Source organism: Drosophila arizonae, chromosome 3 (genome assembly GCF_054131065.1).
Source record: "Drosophila arizonae isolate 15081-1271.41 chromosome 3, UAZ_ARI_1.0, whole genome shotgun sequence".
Taxonomy (NCBI): Eukaryota; Metazoa; Arthropoda; class Insecta; order Diptera; family Drosophilidae; genus Drosophila; species Drosophila arizonae.
In genome coordinates, this window is record NC_142923.1 from 22867923 (window position 1) to 22890935 (window position 23013).

Here is a 23013-nt window from a genome sequence, read left to right on the forward strand (position 1 = left end):
CCTTGCACTTTGAATTTCTCTTAGCATATGGTGAGCAAAAAGGTAAACAAAAATGCGGGAGCAGCATTTCGTTCTGTAAAAGATGCGGCACATTAAAATGTGATTTATATATATATATGAAACTAACAGACACATACATACATACACATGCTTATATATATAAATATGCATGTATATGTACATATTTACCGACTATTTTTGGACTGCAATCGAGTTGAGCAACTCACAGAGGCGGAAAAGGAAGTGCGCGTTATTTGTTTGCCCCACTCTTCAAGCTGTTGTTGTTGTTGTTGTTGTTGTCATTTTGTCTATCTATCTGTCGTTGTGGCCGTTGTTTCAGTAGTCTCTTTGAAGGGTGTCCGATTTGTAGTATGAGCCGCCGCCTGCTGTTCACGCAGCTCAGTTCCAAGGCAGGTGTGCATTCTTTTTGAGGGTAGAAAACAGCAGCTGACACCGTTTTGTTGCGCGCGTGTGTGTGTGTGTGTGTGCATTTTTCAATCAGCATTATGCTCAATATTTGTTAGCCTTGAAAGTTGTTGGCTGTTAACTTAATTTGCTTGCCATTGGCCCACACAACGACAGCGCGCCGACGACTCAACCCAGTTTTTAGCTTGTTTTTCCTAAGGCTAATTCAAATGCAGACTTTAAATACAAAAAACGCCAACAGTCTTTGCCGGACTTTGTCGGCCAAACGAACTGTAAATTGTATTTGAGTGCGGGGGCTTTGGCCACAGCTTTGGCAATAAATCTAAAGAGGCGAAGATAAAATAGAACAGCACAGAGAAAACAAACTTTGATGGATAAGAGCAAAAAAAAGATGTTGCAAAATACTTTGAAGTATCCACTTCTGAAACTGTGCTACTGTGTTTACACAGCATTGATCATGGCCATATCGGAATAGTTCATGGACCTCTCTAGAACAACAAACAATGCTGATTCCTCTTCAGATGATCCATGAATAATCAACTCATCAAGTTTCAAGCATTTCTCTCTATGCATACATTCCAAATGAATAGTCAAACAGTTAACAGTTAAAGAAGCATTGGAATTTGCTCTTGAGCATGAATATTTTGTTGCTTTTTGTTTAATTAAGTGTCATTCAGAGATGTGCATAAACTGTTATATAAGCTGTTATACTGACAAATTACATTACTGTACAAAATAGTTTCAGTATCTACTGCATTATTTTATAAGTGAAGGATGATATCAAACTGAAAGATTATATATAAACTGTTATATATACTGGTATACTGTTATATACTGGAAAATAGCAATTGGTTAGCCTATCAGGCGATCATAACTGTTTAATTAAAAAATTTGTATTAAAGCTAATCTTTTTTATGACTGTTATACAAATTGTTATATTGAATTGTAGTGCTGTGTCATTATGATTTCTATTTTAAATGCCATTCCAGAAAAGATATACAACAAACTTTTGAAAAGTGTTATACAAACTTTTATACAAATTAATAAACCTATATATGGTAACTACCAACTTCTAATTAACGTATTTCTATTTGACGACAAATTGTAATACTGAATTTAATTGTTATTGCTACACATTGTTTGCCCTATTGAACTGCATTCCATAAATAGTACACATTGAAACAATTATATTGTGTTATACAAACTGTTATACAGTAGCAAAATGAAAAATGCTTGTACGTGACATTTCCATATGAATTTTAAATGCATTTTTCTATAGATTAGACTCAATGAGCTAATGTTTCAGATTTCAATAGAATATAGAATATTTCTACAGTTTAACATTTAAAGAGAAGAATGAAAAAACTGAGAAATAGGCAAAGCCTTTGTCTAGCTAAAAATAAAGCTACATATCTTCGTTCCGTACACTCTGCTTGCTGCACTCGCTTTAGACCACTTTTAAAGGCCACTAGACGACGCATCCTCTGAAAAATGTTGACTTCCAACTGGGGCTTTCTCGTGCAAAATAAAGTCCTTTAACCTTTTGCTCGAGTTTTTGCAGCATTTTATATTGTTGTGCGAAAAGGGGACTTGGTTCCTTTTGAATTTATGCAACTGCAACTTCCGCATATCTTGACGGCGTTTCGTGCTTAGCCAGGGGCCACTTCAAGTTAACGGCTTTAAATGGATGGGGGTTTGGGTTTCTCAACTGAAATAAACTCTGGCAGCTTATGCGCAGAAGCAGATCATAAAATTTCAAGGCAAGGCAAGTGGAAGTGCTACAGTTTATATAGAAATATTAAAGCTTTATTATGGCAGACGTTGAATATTTTAATTTGTGTTTTTATGGATCACACATATAGACAACGATGTGACAGACATTGGAATGTCGTTCTCGTTGTTGTTGTTTTTGTTGTTGTTGTTTTTCTCGCCGCCAACACATAAATTACTCAGCCACATGACAAAGTTGATGCTCGGCGAGTGGGTGGCCTGGAGGCCCAAGTAATATGCATGCAAAGATTACTTACACCAACAACAACGCATGTGAATCATATGTCTTTAAGAGTTCTTTGCCTTTGGATGTACACATATGTATGTAAGTGTGTGTAAGTGAGTTGGAATACAGCTGGTCCATATACACAATAATTTATCATAATTTTTTATTATAGACAAAGTAGCCTAAAAATAGCCAAAGAACATTTTTGTATGGAACGAATCGAGCCACCACCACCAGCACCACCAGCACCACTGGCCGGCCACTTGGCGTTTGTTAAAATTTCGACTATAAACAAAAACAAGCTGCAGCCAGCTTAAAATTAAGGCATATACAAAACTCGAAAATCAAATATATAATTATATTTATTTTCAGCGTTTTTTTTTTCTTTTCCTTTCTCGCTGTTTGGATTTTATGGCATGTGCAAAATGTTTTTCACATTTGGGCGGGGCTATTATTTTCAGATTGTAAGTTCATTTCACAAAATGTAGTGAAAATATTATTATTGTTTTCATTTCAGTTACTTTCAAGGGGCTGCCAAGTCAAGCTAAATTTACAGATCGTGAAAAGTTGCAACAAACTGCGCAAAAACGGTTTCTTTGAGTTCATTCAGAGAAGAGTATGCCTAAGTATAGATAGGTGTAGATATATATGGGGAAGTATACACAATATACAGTTTCCGTTCATACCGATAAACCTTGAATTTTTTATGATTATCTCATTTTATATAGACTATATAGCACCTGACTGCTAAAATATTTAATAAATATATTATATAATATTATATATTATTTATTATAGATTATATAAGAACTGGCACAAATGGAAAGTCTTTTATATTTTATTATATAGATTATATAATACCAGACAAATATTTAGAAAATATTTTCTATTTCTAATTATAGAACAAGAAAGCAAAGATTATAGATGATATAATATAAAATAAAAAGAAATATAACAAAGGAACTTTTTGTACATCATTTATCTGCCTGGCCCTAACCATAGTTCAATTGTGCAACGCCAGATATACATACAGTTATATAGGTATTCTAGATATCTATATACATTTATATGTCTTTTACAAATTGTTGACTCACACATACAACAAAAAGGTGTGCAAAATGTATTTGTTATCAAGTCAAGTCAGCTGACGATATGTGCTGGAAAGCGTATCGAATATTTTATTTTATAAATATATATATATATTTATACAATATATTTGCTTCTTTCACCCAATTCGTAAATCAAACTGACATTTAGCATATATAACAATAAAGGCCAAACATCGTTTTCAAGCCAAATAAATATTTGGCTGTTATTTCGGCAGTCGAGCGCAATTTATGAACACCATTTGAGGTGTGAATGGAAAATATGGCCAAAAGCACAAGCAAAGCAAAGCAAAGGCAAAGGCAAACATAGATAAAGTTAAGTAAAATAATATATTAGCCATAAAATAGAAAAATTAAGTCTTTGAAGTGTGTGCCAAATATTTAATATAATAAATATTAATGCTAAGTAAGAAGTAGGTATACGGGATATATATATATATAGAACTAATTGTACATATGAGAAGCTAATAAACATATGTACATTTTATTCATTATATGTTCACATATATTCTCCAATCAGCTTTCACATATATTACTCATATAACAACGTGAGGCCAATTGATAAAGATATATGAGCTTGGCCCAATTGAATTAGCTTCAAGAGACGATCGTAATTAAAATAAGACTCATCAATTAGCTCAAAATAAATATACATATTCAGGCAATTGTTGTTTAGGTTTGACTGCCCACGCAGCGGAAAAGCGCCTACGCACTCAAAAAAGAAAAATCAACAACAACAATAACAAAATTGATTTGCGTTTCATTAATTGAGGTGCAAAATGAAAACTTTTGTTTATCTCAGTTCTTTTCAGTTTCTCGACTTCAAGTGTTTACGCAAAAATTACACGCTGCGAAAAATAAAGTAACGAAAAAAAAAAAGAATACAAATGGAAAACGTAATTAAAAGCGTGTGTGAAATAAATTGCGGCCAGCCAGAGTTTTCAGATCAACAAGTATAACAACGAAAATTAATGAAACTTCTCCTGCCCGATGCGCACTTTCGCCCTGGGTGTGCACACTGTGTGGGAAGCGACTGTAGTGCAAGACAAAATGCCGTTTCAATTTGAATAAATTACAACAAATGAATGCTTGAGCAATGAGCTCAGCTCAGCTGCATAGCGATACTCTACTATATACAACTATCCACATTGATATGGAAGTATTTTAATTACTTTGAAAATTATTTGTGCAATTTCGACGTTTTGTCAGCTATTTAATAGAAAGCGGTTTATCTCTTGTTTTTTTTTTTTTTTTCAATTTGGCTTTTTCTGCAGCTATGACAAAAAGCAAGTTGCATTTTTGTCGCGTTTGTTTTGACATTTTAGGCAAAAGGTGAGAGCGAGATAGCTGTTAATGATAGACATGCAATCCCTGAAGCAAGACAAAGTGCTGCAAATATGGCAAAAATATAAAACAACTGCAAATGTGAGCATAGATAAGTCTGCGTCGATATGGGCAAAAGAAACAGGTAGAAATTACACAAAGATCAAGCGACGCAAAAAGAGAGACCGACAGAGAGAGGCAGAGCGAGCGGACTATTCGGAAATCAAGAGCGCCATGTTATTGTAACGCAGAGAGAATGGCAGCAGTAACATAAGAGCATTAAGAACTGCGCTGCTAAAGCAACTTATGGAATTTTGGCAGACAAATTATGTAATTAGCAGCAGCTAGCCGTGTGTACCTGCATAGCTAACAGCAATCTTTACAGCATGGATCATGTAACATGACGAGAGAACTACGTTATTACAGCGTAAAAATGTCAAGAGAACGGAGAACACTGTTCGCTCTGTTTGGCAGGCAGCCAAGCGGCGGCTCTTTCGATGTTTTCGTTTCTGAATTGTTGTTTTTGTTGTTTGTGCGTGCGTGCGAGCAAACAATGTTTTTACCTTCGCCTTTGCCTTCAATATTTACCGTCTGCGAATGTTAACAACAAATATTTGATGAAAATGAAATCTAACAATTGAATGCCCGTCGGGCTGAGCATTTAATAATTTACTGCGCATAACAATGTTAGGCGGACAGGGTGGACAGCGGAATAGTTAATGTTGTTATTGTACTTTTTTTTTCGTATGTTTGCTTGTTCTTGTAGTTTGTTTTTTTTTTTTTTTTTTTTCTTACCATTTGTTTTATCAGGCGACACTCCAAATACACGTAAAGATAAGCAAAAGCAGGAGTTCAAAAAAGGTAATAAAGAAGCACAGTGACCGGAGAATCATAAATCTGGCACGCTTTTCTGATTTCTTTTTTTTTTTGGGTCGTTTTCGGGGGATTAACAAAAAGATTTTTCAACTGCACTCGAAGCGCTTATCAAGAATATGTTTACATTACAAGAGTATGATAATAAATATACATTTTAATTAAGTTTACTTTTAAATTCTTCTGCTTCTGCTTTTGTAGTTGTTTGCTTTAGTGGCGGCAGCATTGCTTTTGATGCTATGCTTTCTTTTTATATACAGTTTGGCAAGAAAGTGTTTACACATAGGGAAAAAATTTTAATTTTTTACTTTGAAGCGAAATAAAAGCATTAAGAATATGCATATTCAATTTTTTTTAAATGAAAATAGGTAAATTAGACTATAAACTATATTAGTAAGTAAAAAAAATTACAATATGTTTCCATTAACAAAAGAAAATAACAAAAAACAAAAGAAGTAACAAAAATCAGCTGACAAGAAAGTGTTTACACAACTAAAACAATTAATTCATTATAGTGTTTTAACTACTTTTTAGTTAAAACTAATCATTTTTTTGGCCACCTTTGGCATCTATGACTGCTCCCAAGCGTCTATTCATCGATTGGACCAAGTTTCTTACATATTCCACTGGGATATTTTGCCATTCCTCCAAAACATTGGTTTTTCGCTCAGTTTTATTCTTTGGTTACCTCTTTGCGGTCCTCTTCTTCAGATAAGCCCACAAATTCTCAATGAGGCTTAAGTCCGGGCCTTTAGCTTGCGTATCCATCACATTTTTCCAGTTATAAAGAAGCCAGCACCTCACAATATGCGCCTTATGTTTGAATCTTTGTCTTGATAAAACCTAAAAGTTGGTTAGCCATTGACAAAGAATCCAAATTTGTTGGCACTGGTTACTAAATGTGTGCGCAAAATGTGAAAATACTGTCCAACATCCATGGTGTTCTCAATGAAACAGAGATATCCAACTGCTTTGCTTGAGATGCACCCCCAGACCATTACCGAACGCTTTCCAAAATCAACAGTCGGTATTATATTTTTCTTCTCGAGGGCTTTTAGGGGCTTGCGCCACTCTCTAGTTGGACCATTTTTATAATATACCATCTTTTTGGATTCATCGCAAAATATTACATCATCCCGATATGAATCTGGCTGATTTTCGTGCATTTTAGCAAACATTAGACGCTTTTGAGCGTGATCTGCCGACATCAGTGTTTTTTTCCGGGCTAGTCGGGACGACAGATCGTTACTTTTTAGTGCTCTTCTGACACTTTCCCGGGAAATGGTTATGCTACACTCCTCCTTCAGGTCACTGGCAAGCATCCTGATCAAAATAGTTGGTTTCTCGTCCATTTTTCTGAGCGTAATTCGCTCTACCCTGGGTGATAATAGAAGAGGCCGTCCTTTAATTTTAACCTTTAACCTCTAACTCAAGCCTATCCTCTTTTTTTTGCTCGGCTTAGTATATTATATACCGTTTTCCAAGAAATCAAAAACATTTGGCCAATCTCTGTGGCAGTTTTACCCGCTCAGAGGCATCCAAAGAATAAAACTGAAATGAAAACCAATGTTTTGGAGGAATGGCAAAATATCCCAGTGGAATATGTAAGAAACTTGGTCCAATCGATGAATAGACGCTTGGGAGCAGTCATAGATGCCAAAGGTGGCCAAAAAAATGATTAGTTTTAACTAAAAAGTAGTTAAAACACTATAATGAATTAATTGTTTTAGTTGTGTAAACACTTTCTTGTCAGCTGATTTTTGTTACTTCTTTTGTTTTTTGTTATTTTCTTTTGTTAATGGAAACATATTGTAATTTTTTTTACTTACTAATATAGTTTATAGTCTAATTTACCTATTTTCATTTAAAAAAAAATTGAATATGCATATTCTTAATGCTTTTATTTCGCTTCAAAGTAAAAAATTAAAAATTTTTCCCTATGTGTAAACACTTTCTTGCCAAACTGTATGTATGTATAATTATTTTTCATTATTATTCCACATGACAACTGCAACAACAACAACTGCTGAGCAAAGGCGGCTAAAATTTTAGCGGAAACCGGAGCGAAAGTTTTGGTCTTTTTTTTTTTTTAAGCTAAAACGTGGGAGTTGCACGTAAGAAAATCGACAAATAGAAGAATAAGAAATAAAAACAAAAAAAGGGCGCAGCTTTTTATTGCTTTTCCTTCAAATTAAAAGAACTGAGAGAGAAAACAAAACCAAACCAATGAAGCGCAACGAAAACTAAATGCTCTGCCAAAGTAATTAATTAGATATGAATAATTGATTAATGATATTCCGTTAACGTTTAAGAAACTAATATAAGTTAAAGATGTTGAATAATATATTGTGCCAGTACTGTAAAATATTCATGTATATATATGTATATATGTATAAACATTTAATATGATTTTCTTCAATGATTTTCTGAATTCTTTCATAATTTAGCGCTAGGATATTGACTCATCTATAGCATTAGTCAAATTGGTTTTCTATTTATATATGTGATACGAGTAAAACAACAAAATATTGAATTTACTAGCAATTTTGATTAGATTCAAAAGAAATCATGATAAAATGTTAAAATTAAAATATATATGGTAAACAAAATTAAATATAATTCGTGGAATATTTGTATCAATATTCATGGATTGAAATATACTATGCAAAATAATTTATAATAAATAAAATTTTCATTTCATGGTTTTCTATAATTCAAATTTGTATGGAACTTTTACATTATCATTACAAATTGTATCCCCTTTTATTGCTTAAATAATTCAAATCAAGATTTCTTATCTAGTATAAATACAATAAAGGCAAAGGCTTTTGATTTATGAGCGAAGCCTTAGGATTATAAAGGCAAAACACACACACTCTCACACGAATGGATATAATATACTTAAATATTTAATAAATCATAACGCGACAAAAACAAAAAGAAACAAAAACAAGCAACTCAACTCAAGGTGTTCCATGAGCGTTTTAAAACGCGTCCACGCGCCAAAGCCGATTAGCGGGCGAATTGTGGGTGAAAAGGATACGAATAATGTAAATGTTAATGCGGCACGCATTAAAGAGAGTGTAAGTGTGTTAATGGCTGTAAGTCGTAGGCCGACTTGGCAGGCGAAAAGCGCACCAAAGCGAACGTGTGAAAGGAAGCGCAAAAAATGACACACAAAATGCACAGTTTTTGTCTGTTACGCGCGACTGCGTTAACAGCAGGGCGCAGGGCGCTGGGTGGGCGTGTCACTGTAATGGGAGTGTCGAGAGAGCCAGCCAAACACGAAGGGAGACGTGTAACTGCCGAAATCAATTAACAGGCATAAGGAAGATCAAAGCTGCGCTCAACTGGAAAAGCAAGAACTAGAGCAGGCGACTGAGCGAGACAGAGATAGAGATGAAGAAAAAACAGTTACTGAGAGTAAAATAAATGGAAATCACGTCGTATGCATAATTTGCACATCGAGTGAAAAAAAAATAATATAAGAACGCAAGAGCTGAGAGTGTTAATATGAGAATAGGCAAAACATGAATTAAGCACAGTATGCAACGACGAAGCTCGAATACACTTTAAATTATTGAAGAATATCTTTTAATGCACCTAAGATTATATTAGGAAAATTAAATTAATGTGAGAATATTATAAATTAAATTAAATTATTTAGGAAAAATAATTTAAAGATAAATATCACAAATCAACTAAAATTGTATATCTTTTAAATAAATTTAATTGAATGCTGTGGGATTATCTAATTAGTTTGTAATTAAAGTCAACAAAATAAATAACCTATTACAAAAGTTATACAAGTTGCTTGGCCAAAATGTATCACACAGCGAATGGACCTTGTTTGTTTTTGGCACACCAAACAGGGGAGCGGCTGGCTCATCATCCCATCTAAGGGGGTTGATGACGTTGCCCGAGACAAAAGCCATAAAAACTATGTGTTAGTAGTTGCTGCCAACCGACAAACCGAAATGGGTGTCAAAGAGAGGAGAGCAAGGAGAAAAAGAGCAGGGGAGGCGCAGGGGGAGGTGTAACAGGAGCGTAATAACTACAGAGAAAGCGCACTGGAATGAACAGCTATGATTTAAGCCTATTCAAATTGTCCGAAAGGAGAGAATACAGATAAATATTTAGAAAATTGTAAGAATAGGGAAGGGAGTGGCAAAATGGATTATTTTTGACTGAAATAATTTGCTTTGTTCATTAATCGAGTGCCCACTGTACACACATTCCCATTGTTAAGATATGGATAATGGGCAAAAAGAAAATGGAATATTTATTATGTGGCCTTTTCGACATTTTCAATAACAATTTGTGGCGACGCTCGTTAAGCGAGTCTTCACTGTACAGGCAGCATGGTAAATTGTTGCAGTTATGGCTTTTTTCTTTCTTGATACTCACCAAAACATTCTTTTGATTCTCTTTGTCCAGAAGAAATTCCATGCTTTTGTGTGGCCGACGCACTGAAGCGATTTGCACGCCGTTGGACTGTGCTGATGGCTTAATCCGCTGATTGTTACCATCCAGATGGCCATCATTATCATCATCGTCATCATGGTGGCCATCATAGACAGCGCTGGTGACATTCAAACGCTTCACCAAATACCGTTTGTGCAGCGGATTGCTCGTGATGTCCATCAGGGAGCGCGTTTTGCCCGTTATCACCGTTTCGTGTGTGTCCAGATTCGTTTCGATGAGGCCCATTTTGCCGGCAACAGCATCGCTGTCATCCTCCATGGGCAGGGGCGACACGGCCACCGGCACGGCGGTGACCATGGTCAATGGACGCGACTGTATGCCGCCGGCGCCCAGCTGATTGAACATTTGCGTCTTTTGTGCCACAGAGGCGCGCGATGGCGATTCGGTTGCACGTGCCGTATCCATAGCCGTATCCGTTCCGGTTAGCGACAGTTCGTGTCGCTGGCCCGCTGTCAACTGTTTGGCGAATGCCGCATATTGCGCCCGTTCGGCGGCCAATAGAGCATCGCTGGCATGGGCAGCACTGTTGGCGCCATTGGCACCACTGGCCACACTATACGGCGCATGCGTTTGCCGTGGTGGCAACTTGGGCAACGGGGGTTTGCCCGTCACCAGCTTCTGCAGTGTCGATGTCTTTGGCTGCTCCAGCTCAGCTGACGCGGTCGTCGTTGTCTGACGACTGTGAATGCTGGCCGTGCTCGCCTGAGAAACGCTGCTCTCATCCAGCAGAGTGCTGCGCGGCGGCTTCAACGGTATGTGAATAATATCCTGGCTTTTGCCATTGCTTTGGGGCACTGGCTTTGAGCTCTGCTTGCCTATTGGCTGCGGCTGTTGTTGCAGCTGTGGCTGCGGCTGCTGTTGCTGCTGTTGCAGCTGCTGTGACTGTTGTTGTTGCTGCTTCTTCTTGCGGCGCAGCGAGAAGCGCAGACCGTGAGCGAAACGCGATAGGAAACTCTTTGAGCTGGGATGTTTCTCGTCCGTTTTGTTGGCGCGCTGTGCGTGCTTCGAGGGCGGCGACTCGTTGTTGTTGGCGCTGACAATATGCGCTGGCGTCGCGGCCGGCAGAGGCTTGGACATGTTGGGATCGTCGTCGCTGTCGTAGCGCTGCAGCATCTGCTGCGAGGCGTAGAGTATTTGGTGGGCGCGATTTGTGGGCGGTTCACTTAGGATGGGCAAATGCAGGCTTAAGGGGCGTGTATGTAAGGGCGGCACAGGCGTAACAGGCGTAACTGAAGTGACTGTCGTAACTGCCGTAACTGTATTAACGATCGCGCACGATGAGCTCGCGTCGACGCGCGTTTCAAGACTGACAGCAGCGGACGCAGCTGGCACAGCAGCGCCGCTTGAAACGGGCTGCGGCGATGTTTGCTGTTTCGTTTCCACAGTGCCGGCGATGTTTTCATTGTTTTCATCGCTCTCAGTGTTTTGGTCATCGATCATGCTCTCATGCTCATGATTGTGCTCACTCTTACGCTCACGCTCACTCTCCCTCTCATGGTTTGCGCTCTCTGGCGCTCTTTGCGGTGTTTGCTCTTGCGCTGGCTGCGCCGCTCTTAGCTGTTGCTCTGCGTTGTAGCGCGCTGCTATGTTTTCGTTCTCTTTGGTGTTAAATATAACAGTGGCATCGTTATCCAACAGCTCCTCCTCATCGTCGGCAATATCGTGCTCCTCATCGCTGCTCGTCTGCTCGTGCTCCTCCTGCGGCTCCTCTGACGACTGCTCCTGCCAGCAATACTTACTCACCACGGGACAGAAACTCACCTCCTTGCTAAACGAATTACGTGAGCCAGCCGGCAGGAGTATGCCCAGTGGCTTCGGCTGCGTCGGTGTCTGCGGCAGCTGATGCATTGAATTGTGCGCACTGCTCACATATATATCATCCTCCGTCTCCTGGCCGCCATCGTAGGCCGACAGATTGGGCGTGCTGCTGACCAGACTGCGCTGCTTGGCCGTTGTGCTCTGGAAGCGTCGCTTGGGCAGCGCTCGCGTTGGCGTCGTCGGAGCTCTTTGCACCTTGGCAGTGGGCAGCTCGAAATTGCATTGCTCCAGCGACTGGGCGTAGGAGGTGCGCAAGTTAGTGGGATCCTGGTCGAAGGTCTTGCCGAAGCTGCTGAAACTGATGACGGCGGCAGCGGGCAGCGCAGGTGATACTGCTGATGTGGCTGCTGCTGCGGCAGGAGGCGTTGCTTCCACTGGACTCGGAGCCTGCTCCACTGTGTGCCGCTTTTGACGTGCCGGCGGCTTCCTTATGGTCAATTGGACATGTTGCACTTGCGGCGGTGCATCCATCACATCCTGCTCCTCCTGCTCGGCTGTTTTGTCATTCAAGATGGACGCGTTTTTATCATAGATCTGACTCAGCTCGTCCAGCAGAAAATTGCCCTTGCAGATGAGCTGGTCGTAATCCTCGCCAGAAACAATGCGCTTACGTTTCTCCATATCCAAAGAGCTGCGCTTGCAATTCTCACTGGGATCCGTGTAGTCGAGTAGCGTTAAATTCTGATAGCTCGCATTCAGATAGCCAGCACCGGCTCCTGCTCCAGCTCCTGCACCTGCTCCTGCTCCCGCTGCGCCACCAAAGCCGCAACGTTCGTTCCAGCTGCAGCTGCGTCGTATGCGCGGCAAGCTGCTGCAATCGAAATTATCCAAATCCTCGCTAGAGCTGTGCCCGTCACTGCTATGGCAATTCCTCTGCTGCTGCTGCTGTGGCTGTGTCTGTTGCTGGCGACGTGCGCGTCGACGTCTGCCCAGCTGCTGCAGCTCGTTGGGCACGCTGCCGCCTGAAGCTGTACGCACCAACACTGGCGAGGAGGATGAAGAGGAAGAGGAGGAGCCGCTGGTGCTGCTGCTGCTGCTGCTGCTGTTGTTGCTCTTGTTGTTGGCCAGCACGTAGCTGTTGTTGTCCGTTGGAAATTTGGGCGACGAACCTCGCGGCTCGCGTATATCGGGCAAACTGTTGCGCAGCCAAGTGAACGAGGCGGCGGACGATGTTGAAGACGATGGCGACGACGACGACGTCGCTGATCCGCTGGGCGATGGCGAGTGTGTGTCTCTCTCGCTGCTATTTATAGACAATGTCGGAGAGCCAAGAGATGATGTGGATGCCGACTGTATCTCGTTTGTCTGCTGCTCTATTTTTGTCTGACACAAATCATTGGAGTTTTTGGAATGTGCCCCTGCTGCTGCTGCTGCTGCTGCTGCTGCTGCTGCTACCGCCGCCGCTGCTGCTGCCTGCCCTGTGGCTGCCTCATGCTCCAGCAGCAGCTCCTCCTCCTCCTCGCAGAGCTTGTCGAAATTCTTTGGTATGCTCTTGCTCTTGCTGCGCCGCAATGTGCTCGGCTCACAGTAGCCCGAATCCTCAGACAAATTCTCCGCCGAATTAAGGGGCAAACGTCGAGCACCGGCCGCATCTGCATGTTTGCCTGGACAGGCGCTGAGCATGCTGTGACCGCTGCTATCGCTGCTGGACGAGCTCGAGCTTGTGCTGGACTCCGAGTCGGATTTCAGCTCAGCTTGATGCAAACTCTTGCAGGCACCAAACAGTTCACGCTGCTGCTCCTCCAAATCCAGTTTGTTCAGCTCAAAATACGTCTGATGCAGACGGCCATCGCTCGACTCGTAGCGCTTCAGCAGGGATGTGGCCGATCCGCGACGACTGTCCGGATTGCTGTGACTGCCGTTGGTGCCGCCGCTGCCGCTGCCGCTGCCTCCGCTGCTGCTGGCCAACGTATCGCAGCTGAGCAGCGAGGGCGAACTGTTGCCCAGACTGTTCATGCTCTGGTGCTGCTCCTGCAGCGTCATCTGTCGCTCCAGCGACTCGAACTGCACCAGCGAGGAGCTGCGCGACAGCGAGTTATACGAATCGTTGTCCGAGTAGAAATCCTCAAAGTTTCCGCCGCGCCGACAGCTTCCCGTGCTGTTGCGCTGACCCTGACTGCCGTAGCTGTCCCGGGCGCTGGCCTCCAGCGCCAGGAAGCGCTCCAGACTGTTGTGCGCCTCGGCGTCGTAGCGCGGCGGCGGCGGACGACGCAGCTGCACCACATCCTCTAAACTGTGCGGCTGCTGTGACTGCGACTGCGACTGTGGCTGTGGCTGTTGCTGCAGCTCCTCCAGGGAGCGGCGCGCTCGCTTGGGCGGGCAGGCAAAGTCGCGTTCCGACATTGCGTCGATATCTGCAATCGAAATCAAATTAGTTCAAAGTAAATCCCACTCTTTGTATATATGCTCCAACTAACCCTTGGTAATTTCGACTCTTATCACCGAGCCCGTCTCGGACTCCGCGGAACTCCAGAAGCCGCCGCAGCTGCTGCTGTTGCGCTGGTCGTAGCCATTCCAACTGTTCTGAGCGTGCTCCTCATCCTCGGAGGTCTCCTCCATGATGGGCTCCAGCATTTGTCGCGAGCTGGACAAGTAAATGCCATCTGTAGGGTGGGAAGAAAGCGAGATTAGTTATAAGCAATATATTCATTTTAAATATTCTTTAAGATGTAATTTTAATTATCATTGTCATAAATATTGTCGTTATAATTATCGTTGTTATCGTCGAACACTATCAGTTTTATTAGGGTTCTTCTTCTTGTTATAATTATTTTTTATTGTATTAGAATTATTGCTCTTGTCATGATTATCTTTATTACATTGTTTATAAATACTATAAATCTTTATCCATATCATTGTCATTTCCATTATAATTGTCATTGTCATTGTCATGGTCATTGTCATTGTCATTGTCATTGTCATTGTCATTGTCATTGTCATTGTCATTGTCATTGTCATTGTCATTGTCATTGTCATTGTCATTGTCATTGTCATTGTCATTGTCATTGTCATTGTCATTGTCATTGTCATTGTCATTGTCATTGTCACTGTCATTGCTATTGCCATTGCCATTGTCAATGTCATTGTCATTGTCCTCATCATTATCGTTGATCATTCATTGTCCTCATCATTATCATTGATAATTTTCATTTTATTTTCACTTGAATTTTCTGTTCTATTTTTATTTTTATTTAGTTTTATTTTAACTCCAGCGCACTTAGCCACTTGCGCATCTTTTGCAGCTCCGTCTCCAGCTGTGCCTGCAGCAAAACTGAAGCACAACACGACAATCCACTCACAGATACAGACACACACACAGGCAGGCCAGGCCCTGGGCCAGGCACAGTCACCGAGCTCCATTTACCGCAGCAACTGCAAATGCAATTGCAAATGCTGCGTCTGCTTCTACTTCTGCTTCTGCTGCTGCCTCGGCTGTGATCTTATCGCTCAGCGCCCGCATCGGGATCGCGGCTGGCTGGGCCATCGCCTGTGTTCGGCGTGTGTGATTCATGCCGCTTAATTATGCAATTTATTAATAAAAACTCGTCACTTCAGTTGGTCAAGCTAAACAGCTGAGAGTCGGCACTGCGCGAGCGACTTCCACCTTGTTTATACACCCAATGACACTAGCTTCTGATTAGTTTAAACAATAAAGATGCAACTTTATGAGCAGTCGTGCGGTCATAAATTATGCCCCACACAGTGATCGCTCGTAAATCGAGAGATTTTTATTTCGGTTGACAATTTCTAGTTTTTGAAATTTTTACTCTTGTGCAGGGTGTTTTATTCGGTTACCAAATGTGTAATATCTTATAAAACACATTCACCATCCCACGAATTTTATATACTCCTCGGGCTGTAGAGTGAACTTACTAGCTATATCTGTTTGAATTTCAATAGTTATTACATTTAATATTTAATATTTTCTCAGTATATATATGAAATAGAAAAAAATAAACTTCAAAAGCAACTTCAAGCTCTTTAAATATAAATCTGTGCTGTAATTATTTTAATTATAATTTGAGTTTTAACTTTTACATTTATATTTGCACTATTTCTGAATTTTGGATTTATTTGTGATCGATTTTAGAACAATACGAAAATGTTTTATAGCTCACTAAGTTAATTAAAAATACAAAACTTTTTCACTGTTCGTTATCTACTGTCTTTTATTGCCCCTGATTAAAATATCACAAAAGTAAGCATGAAGTTCATTGATTAAATTCTTAACCAGATAATCTGTTTCTTTTTATTACAAAATATAATGTCAACGTGACGCAATATACAAGTGTAGTTCTGTTTATGAATGGTTGAGGGCTAGGTTAATGAAGGTCACTGAACCATTCTATTTCATTCACTAATATGTATTTATCTCTTTTAATAAATTCATTTTAATTATATTACTATATTTTATTATATTATTTACCTTGCTGTTCGAATCCGCCCAAATTCCAATTAAGGGGCGTGCTAATGTAGCCCGCCAGATCCAAGTGTTCCATGTTGAATGTGGCAAGTCTTGTAGCGAATTATTTAATTACTATTTTTATTTTGTATATTTTCTTGTTAGATTGCTATGCAGTTCTTCCTTTTGTCTTCTACACTATATATATAATGTATTTATTTTGTATCGTTGTTGCAATGCTTAGTCTCCAAGTATCACATCGGTTCGTTTCTGATTCTTCAGGCTCTCCTCATTGAATGCAACTGGAGCATATATAGCACCATTTATTTCCATTTACCTTATCGCAAGTGTATTGAATTTTTGTGCAATTCGGCGGCAGCATTCGGTACAGACTTTTGTTGTATTTTCGATAAGCGAAAACGATATCTGTAAGAAAAACAACCAAAACAAAAACAACAACAAATTAAAAACAAAACCAAACAGCGACAACGGAACGTTAGCACAAATTGTTGATAAGAATGAGAGTCATATAGTTATATATAATAGACAAAGAGTATTTGTATATTTACTGCATTCTAACTGAAAATCAAAGTGCAAATCAGTTTTAGAACTAATTTAGCACCGTTTAGTACAGTCAAATGTACTATTTTTAATGCTTTTTGGCTCAAATTACTATCTTGACTGACTTCAGCTATTTTCGTTTCACTTTTACATAATTTAGTACACTTTATAGCTACTATTGACTGTCTGATTATCATAGTTTGGAAAGTAGAGCAACAGATTATCATCTATCAATTTTCTGACCTCAGCTATCTTTGAGGGCTTAGCAAATTTTTGCACAGTTCTTATTTTTAGTGTCAATCTCCAGATTATAAAATTTTAGTACACTTAATTACATCACTATTATTAACATCAACAACCTTCTACAACGATTTTAGTACATGCCAATAGTTTGAAACTTTTTAGCACAGCTAAATGTTGCTATTATTGCCTTTAGCTACTTCTCATAAAATCCGTAGACTTAAGTGCTCTTTAAATTTATCATAAATCATATTTGTAATTTCGAATGTCTTTTAAGAGCTTAGCATATTTGAGTATAGAGCCCCAGGTTTTATTATTATTGACTTCAGTTTCAAGCTTCCCCATTTTACTACAGCTGAACGCATTTTAGTACTCAAAGCTTAATGTTAATATTTATATTATACTTCAAACGTAAGATGTAATTTTAGTACATCTCAAAATGAGCAGCATTTGAAAATTACATACTTCTATTGTTTTCTATGAATTTAGTAGCATTTAGTACAGCTCAAAGTTAGGTAATGTATGCAAATCTAGCCAAAAACTTATAAGGAAACGACAGCACGCCTTCAATATATAATTTAGCACGCTCTTAGCACGTTTCGATGTGTAAGCATCTGATATAGTATATAGTAGTGGAAGCTGTTACCCCTTTATGATTATTGAGTCGGGGGCGATTTTAATTGCTCCAGCCGAATGCTAATAAGTATTTCTGTATGCCCGGCGCACATGGCGTATACTGTATAGGAATACGTGAATATATATAAGTATATATGTATATATTTGAAAAGCGTTGCCCCTCAAAATGCAATGCACTGTGGGCGATCGCAAATCGAATCGAGTCGCAAATTGTTTGCTTCATTTGCAGCTGCTTTTCGTAAATATATTATGTATACAATATTATTTTCAATTTATAGATTTGGCTTACGATTCTTATTTTAATGCCACGCTGGATTGCACAAAAGCTCAACCGATAACCCGATTGGATGCCCACAGTTTTCAATGTCGTAAGTGGTGTGAGGGCAATATTTGTTTCAGCTTCGATTCGATTAAACATAAACAGGGAAAATTTTGTTTTTGCTCTAACGTCATTGGGGGGCGTTCGACCTGCTGTTTATTTCGCAATTCGTGCTATGTAAACTTAAAGCTATTTATAAATAGAAGATTGGAATATACACATATTGCACAATACACATGGATACACAATGAGAAATTTACAAAGAAAATCCATACGAAATCCATACATAGTTGAATGAAGTAAGTAATACTAATATTGAATGCGAAATGCTATCGATATCTGACATATCACAATTTCAGGTAAACAAAACGGATCGGTTTTCTGTCTCAATATCACAGGTAGATTGATTACAGCCATCTGACAGCCGATAGGCCCAGTATTAAATGTGTTCATAAACACAATTTGTTTATAAACCAAATACCAAATATAAATCGCCAAATGACTTTAAATAAATATTAGAAATATTACAAATTATGAATTCAGTGTTTCTTGTGCAAATATTTATGTGTAATAAGCCTTTGCATGACTTGGTTAACTATTATATCAGCTTTTATATTACATTTTCATGTTCTATGACAATTTTATGTTTGTGGCAACAGCTGCATAATTGGTTCTCATTTGTTTTCTAGCTTTAGATCTATTTAAGGTGAATGACGTATTTAGCACATATATACGAATCAGTTGAGTTCTAAAAAGTACCATGTTCACAAACATATATCACTTTCTTTCTATACACAATCAAGATCTCTTTACAATATTTTTAGATCATAGAATAATATTAGTAATAATAGTAGTCCTAAGCCTCGAAATCTGCGCAAGCGTTATTTTCAATTTAGTACTATTTTAGTACATAATAATGTTTTATTATATTTACATTTTATTTACGTACATTACAATCAATATCTGAGAGCATTTGTTTTTAATTTATAATAATATTAGTACTGCCTTAAACATTTTAATAGTTTTAGTACACCATACTATGAATTTTACTTTTAGTACATATATGTACCAAGGTATTACTTTGGTTTTCAATACTACATTATCATTTTGCTACATTTTAGTACATGTTCATAAACAAATTACTTGTACTAAATATAATAATAATACTCTTTTATCTATCACATTTTCAATACAACACTATTTTTCCAGTGCGCCACTCTATGTATTTAACACTTAGATCACTTTAGTATTATTATCTACCAGCTTAGAGCTTGTTTATATATTTCTATCTAGATACCTCATTTTCAACACGTTTTGCATTGACAACAACAGCTGAACGATATTTTATCTTGTTGACGCTTTTTAGAACACATTACTTCGGCAATTTTCACTTTCGTGCGACTTCCTCTTTCCTGTGAAAAATGGAAAACTGTCATAACTGACATGCAAATGTAACAAATCGTGTCCAATTAATCAACACAATTTTGTTTAAATACTTGGAGTGCAAGACGAAACGTTTTGACAGCTGAAGAATATGAGGAAACAGCAAACACATGTTGCGCATGAGAAGTCGGTGCTAAAACTTTGAGAGAATGACATCAATCTTATATCTTTAGCTTATCTCTGAACAACAGACAATATATAAAAGTCAAAAGCTGATTTGGGTTTTGTTTTAGTACAGCTACTTCGAAGTTTTGATTATTTATGTTTGTTGCAAAAAAAAAAAAAAATGAAAGATAAGATAGACAGCTATATGGAATATTACTGGCCACAAATGTGCGGTCTTTGCAATAATTATAAATCGGAAGTTGTTTACTTTTGGCTTTACTCCACACATCCATCAAACATTCGGCTTACTAAGCTCAACGGTAATGAACTTTGGAACGTGCAGAAGAAATCAAAAATACCAGAGCTACATGAGCTAAGTGTATGATATGCATAAATATGAATGCATTGGCCAATGATAATGAGCTGCCCAATTGAAAGGTTGTCGCATGTACTAAAAAAACGCAAGCAAAAAAGAAGTAAAACCAAATCAAGCGCAGACAAGTCATTCACTCGAAAAGTTTCAATTTTATATAAATAAATAAGTTCACATGCCAAATTAAACGAAATGCGTCACATTTCGTACGCGGCTATAAATAAAATGGCTTAAAAAAAAGAAAACGGCCTCAGGCCTAACAACAACAACAACAGTTTTAGTACTAGCGGCACAAGAAGGGCAGCCAAAATGTTCTTAGAAAAGCATAAATTATTTTATTAGCTAGTCTGGCACACATACACACACACACACTTAGATAGAGATAGCTATATGAATATGTATTACTTGGTCAGAAGTTGCGGAAATCTTAAAGTATTGTTTTAAACTCTCTCTCCCGCTCCCTCTCTCTCTCTCTCTCTCTCTCTATCCCTCTCTCTCTCTTTCTTACTCTGTGTAGCCATCTGGCTTTTAGGGATCACGCATCGTCTGCCAGTTGCCAGCAGCTTTTAATTGCAAAAGTTTACCCCAAATGCAGCACAAAATTGTTTCATATGCTCGTTTATTTTTTATCTGTCTCTCTCTCTCTCTCTCTTTTCTTTTTTCGATTTTTCCCTTGTGCCGGCCTGGCTACGCACTGTTGTCCGCGTGAATCTCTGTTTATTTTGCTTCATATACATTTGGTACAAATCTCATTCGGCCTTTCATAAACAAAATATCTCAAAAATGAATTATTGTCTAAAGGGGGGATCTCTCCCCCTCTCTCTGTCCCTCAACGATATTTAAGCACGTTTGTCTTTTGGGGCGCGTCACTTGCTCGTTCCGTCAAATGAGTCACTTGACTTGTCTTGTTTTTGGCCAAGTATCGCACAAACTACACGATATTATATCGCTATAAGCCCAAACGGGCTAACTGACGTACAAACTTATATATCTTTAAGGGTCTTTAGTGTGGCATTAGCATATTTAAGACACTTTCGCATTGATATGAGTTGATTATTTGTTTATAGCTTTGGCGAAAATGCAATGTAAACACTTTTTAGTACGCAAATTTTCAGTTTTTACCGAAAAACAAAGTGTTACAAAAACAAATTTACGGTGTGATTCATACTGCAAAATATATGAAAATATATAGAATATATTTACATCTCATTTAGTTTCCAATTAGATTGCTAATAAGATTTTATTCATTGAGGAGAGTTTAGTCATAATTTGAGGTGATGTTGTTGTTGTACAGAAACACTTTTTTAGAACAATTTGAAAGCATATTATTCACCAATTTTATAACTTTATTTATTTATATACTTTTGTTTTTAATTTTATTATTTATTTATTTACATTCTACTTTTCACTTTAAATTAAGTTTAGTTTATGGCGTACATATTTATTTATTTTAGTACATATACAAATATACTGTTATTTAATTAAAGCCCGCTCTTAAACGGCTTTTAAATTTTGAGTGTACTTTTATTCCAATCTTGACTTTAGAACAAAATCTCCTTTCTCTAGCAAAACATCTCTAGATGTTTAGGCATATATTTAGTACATTTAACAATTAGAACATATTTTGGTTTTAGTTATTGTATATATTTCACATTATATTTATAGGGGTGTTTTCGTAATTCAAACAGTCTGTACTTTATTGGTTAGTAAATTTTCTCAAACATTTAGTACACTTTAATTACTAATAAACGCTTATGTATGCATATATGTATGTACATATGGGAGGTGCATGCACTTTTGCTCTCAGAACACAAATATTCAATATTTACCAATCGCACACATTTTGTTATCTCTCCGTCTATATAATATACTATATATATCTGTTTCATTTATATACAATATATAGTACATATATTCATATCTTTATACAGAAAAAGTTTCCATTTTGCAAAGTCACGCCCATTTAGCGCAGAGATGTTACAGATGCCTTGTTCTCACCTGTGGTTCGTTAAGAATCGGTTTGGTTCGTTGCGTGTAATCCTTAAACGTTGTGCTAAAATCTCAACATTTGTAACACCAAAGTAATAAAAATCATATTTAGCTCAAGGCAAAAATTGAGTTAAATGTCGTATAGAGCTTGTTATCTTATTAGAACATAACAAATTGTGCGCTGTGATAAGCGTCGCGTCGCGCGAAATAGAAATGGATATTTCTTACGATTTCTTTGGCTATTTCACTGCCAAATTTCGCGTTCAGTTCGAATGTGTACTAAAGCGTGCGCTCATTTAGTACGGGGCTAAAGGCGAAAGGTGTGCGCGTATCAGGAAAAAAAAGTGAAATAAGGAAAACAACACTGAAAAGTGAAGGCGACAACAACTGACGACATTTCCGAAACGCCGACCGCAGCGTCTGAGGTGCGCTTAAGTACTAGACAGCAGAAAAAAAAAAACACAAACACACTCATAAACACTCATGCACACTCATACCCACACACACACACACACACATTACTCGCCGCGTCGACGGCGACACGAACATAATTCTTGTTTGCTTTGTTGCTTTTGTTTCTGCTTTTGCTTTTAGTATTTATTTACAATTTAATATTTTTCAACGCAGCGAATCGGCAATTCGTGCGACGGCCGAACATTGCAGCAGCGCAAAAACAAATACATGCACACGCATACACACACACACACGAGTAGATATACATATATCATCAGCACAGAGATAATGATTGTAAATTTATATACATTTACTACATTTGTTAACGGGAAATGCCACGCGTAATCAGCAGCCGCAACGCCCACGCTTAACCATTTATTGATAGCCCCCAATTGGCGCTTGGCGCTTACCCCCAATCGCTGATCATCGCGCGCCTCCATTCCAATTGAGCTGGCAAACCAAACT

The 23013-nt window shown here is 38.5% G+C and overlaps 1 protein-coding gene and 1 long non-coding RNA gene across 7 annotated transcripts in view; one reads left to right on the plus strand and one right to left on the minus strand.

The window, feature by feature from the left end:
- LOC108610696 (uncharacterized) overlaps positions 1 to 23013 on the minus strand; it is a 72276-nt gene that overhangs the window by 31875 nt on the left and 17388 nt on the right. For 2 of the 6 annotated variants that reach the window (XM_089464858.1, XM_089464854.1), the window contains exons 1-4: positions 22105 to 22526; positions 16454 to 16855; positions 14445 to 14630; positions 10132 to 14381 (exon numbers count right to left, since the gene is read on the minus strand). In XM_089464858.1, coding sequence (XP_089320984.1) covers positions 10132 to 14381; positions 14445 to 14630; positions 16454 to 16526 — 4509 coding nt within the window. In that variant the 5' untranslated portion in view covers positions 16527 to 16855; positions 22105 to 22526. Of the gene's footprint in view, positions 1 to 10131; positions 14382 to 14444; positions 14631 to 16453; positions 16856 to 22104; positions 22527 to 22958; positions 23007 to 23013 lie in introns of those variants that run through there. The other 4 variants (XM_018002953.2, XM_089464859.1, XM_089464857.1 and 1 more) reach the window with 3 other exon arrangements.
- Positions 214 to 3987, plus strand: LOC149269910 (uncharacterized). Its single transcript, XR_016269307.1, has 3 exons — positions 214 to 2531; positions 2595 to 2886; positions 2940 to 3987. It is a non-coding gene; the product is annotated as an uncharacterized LOC149269910 (long non-coding RNA).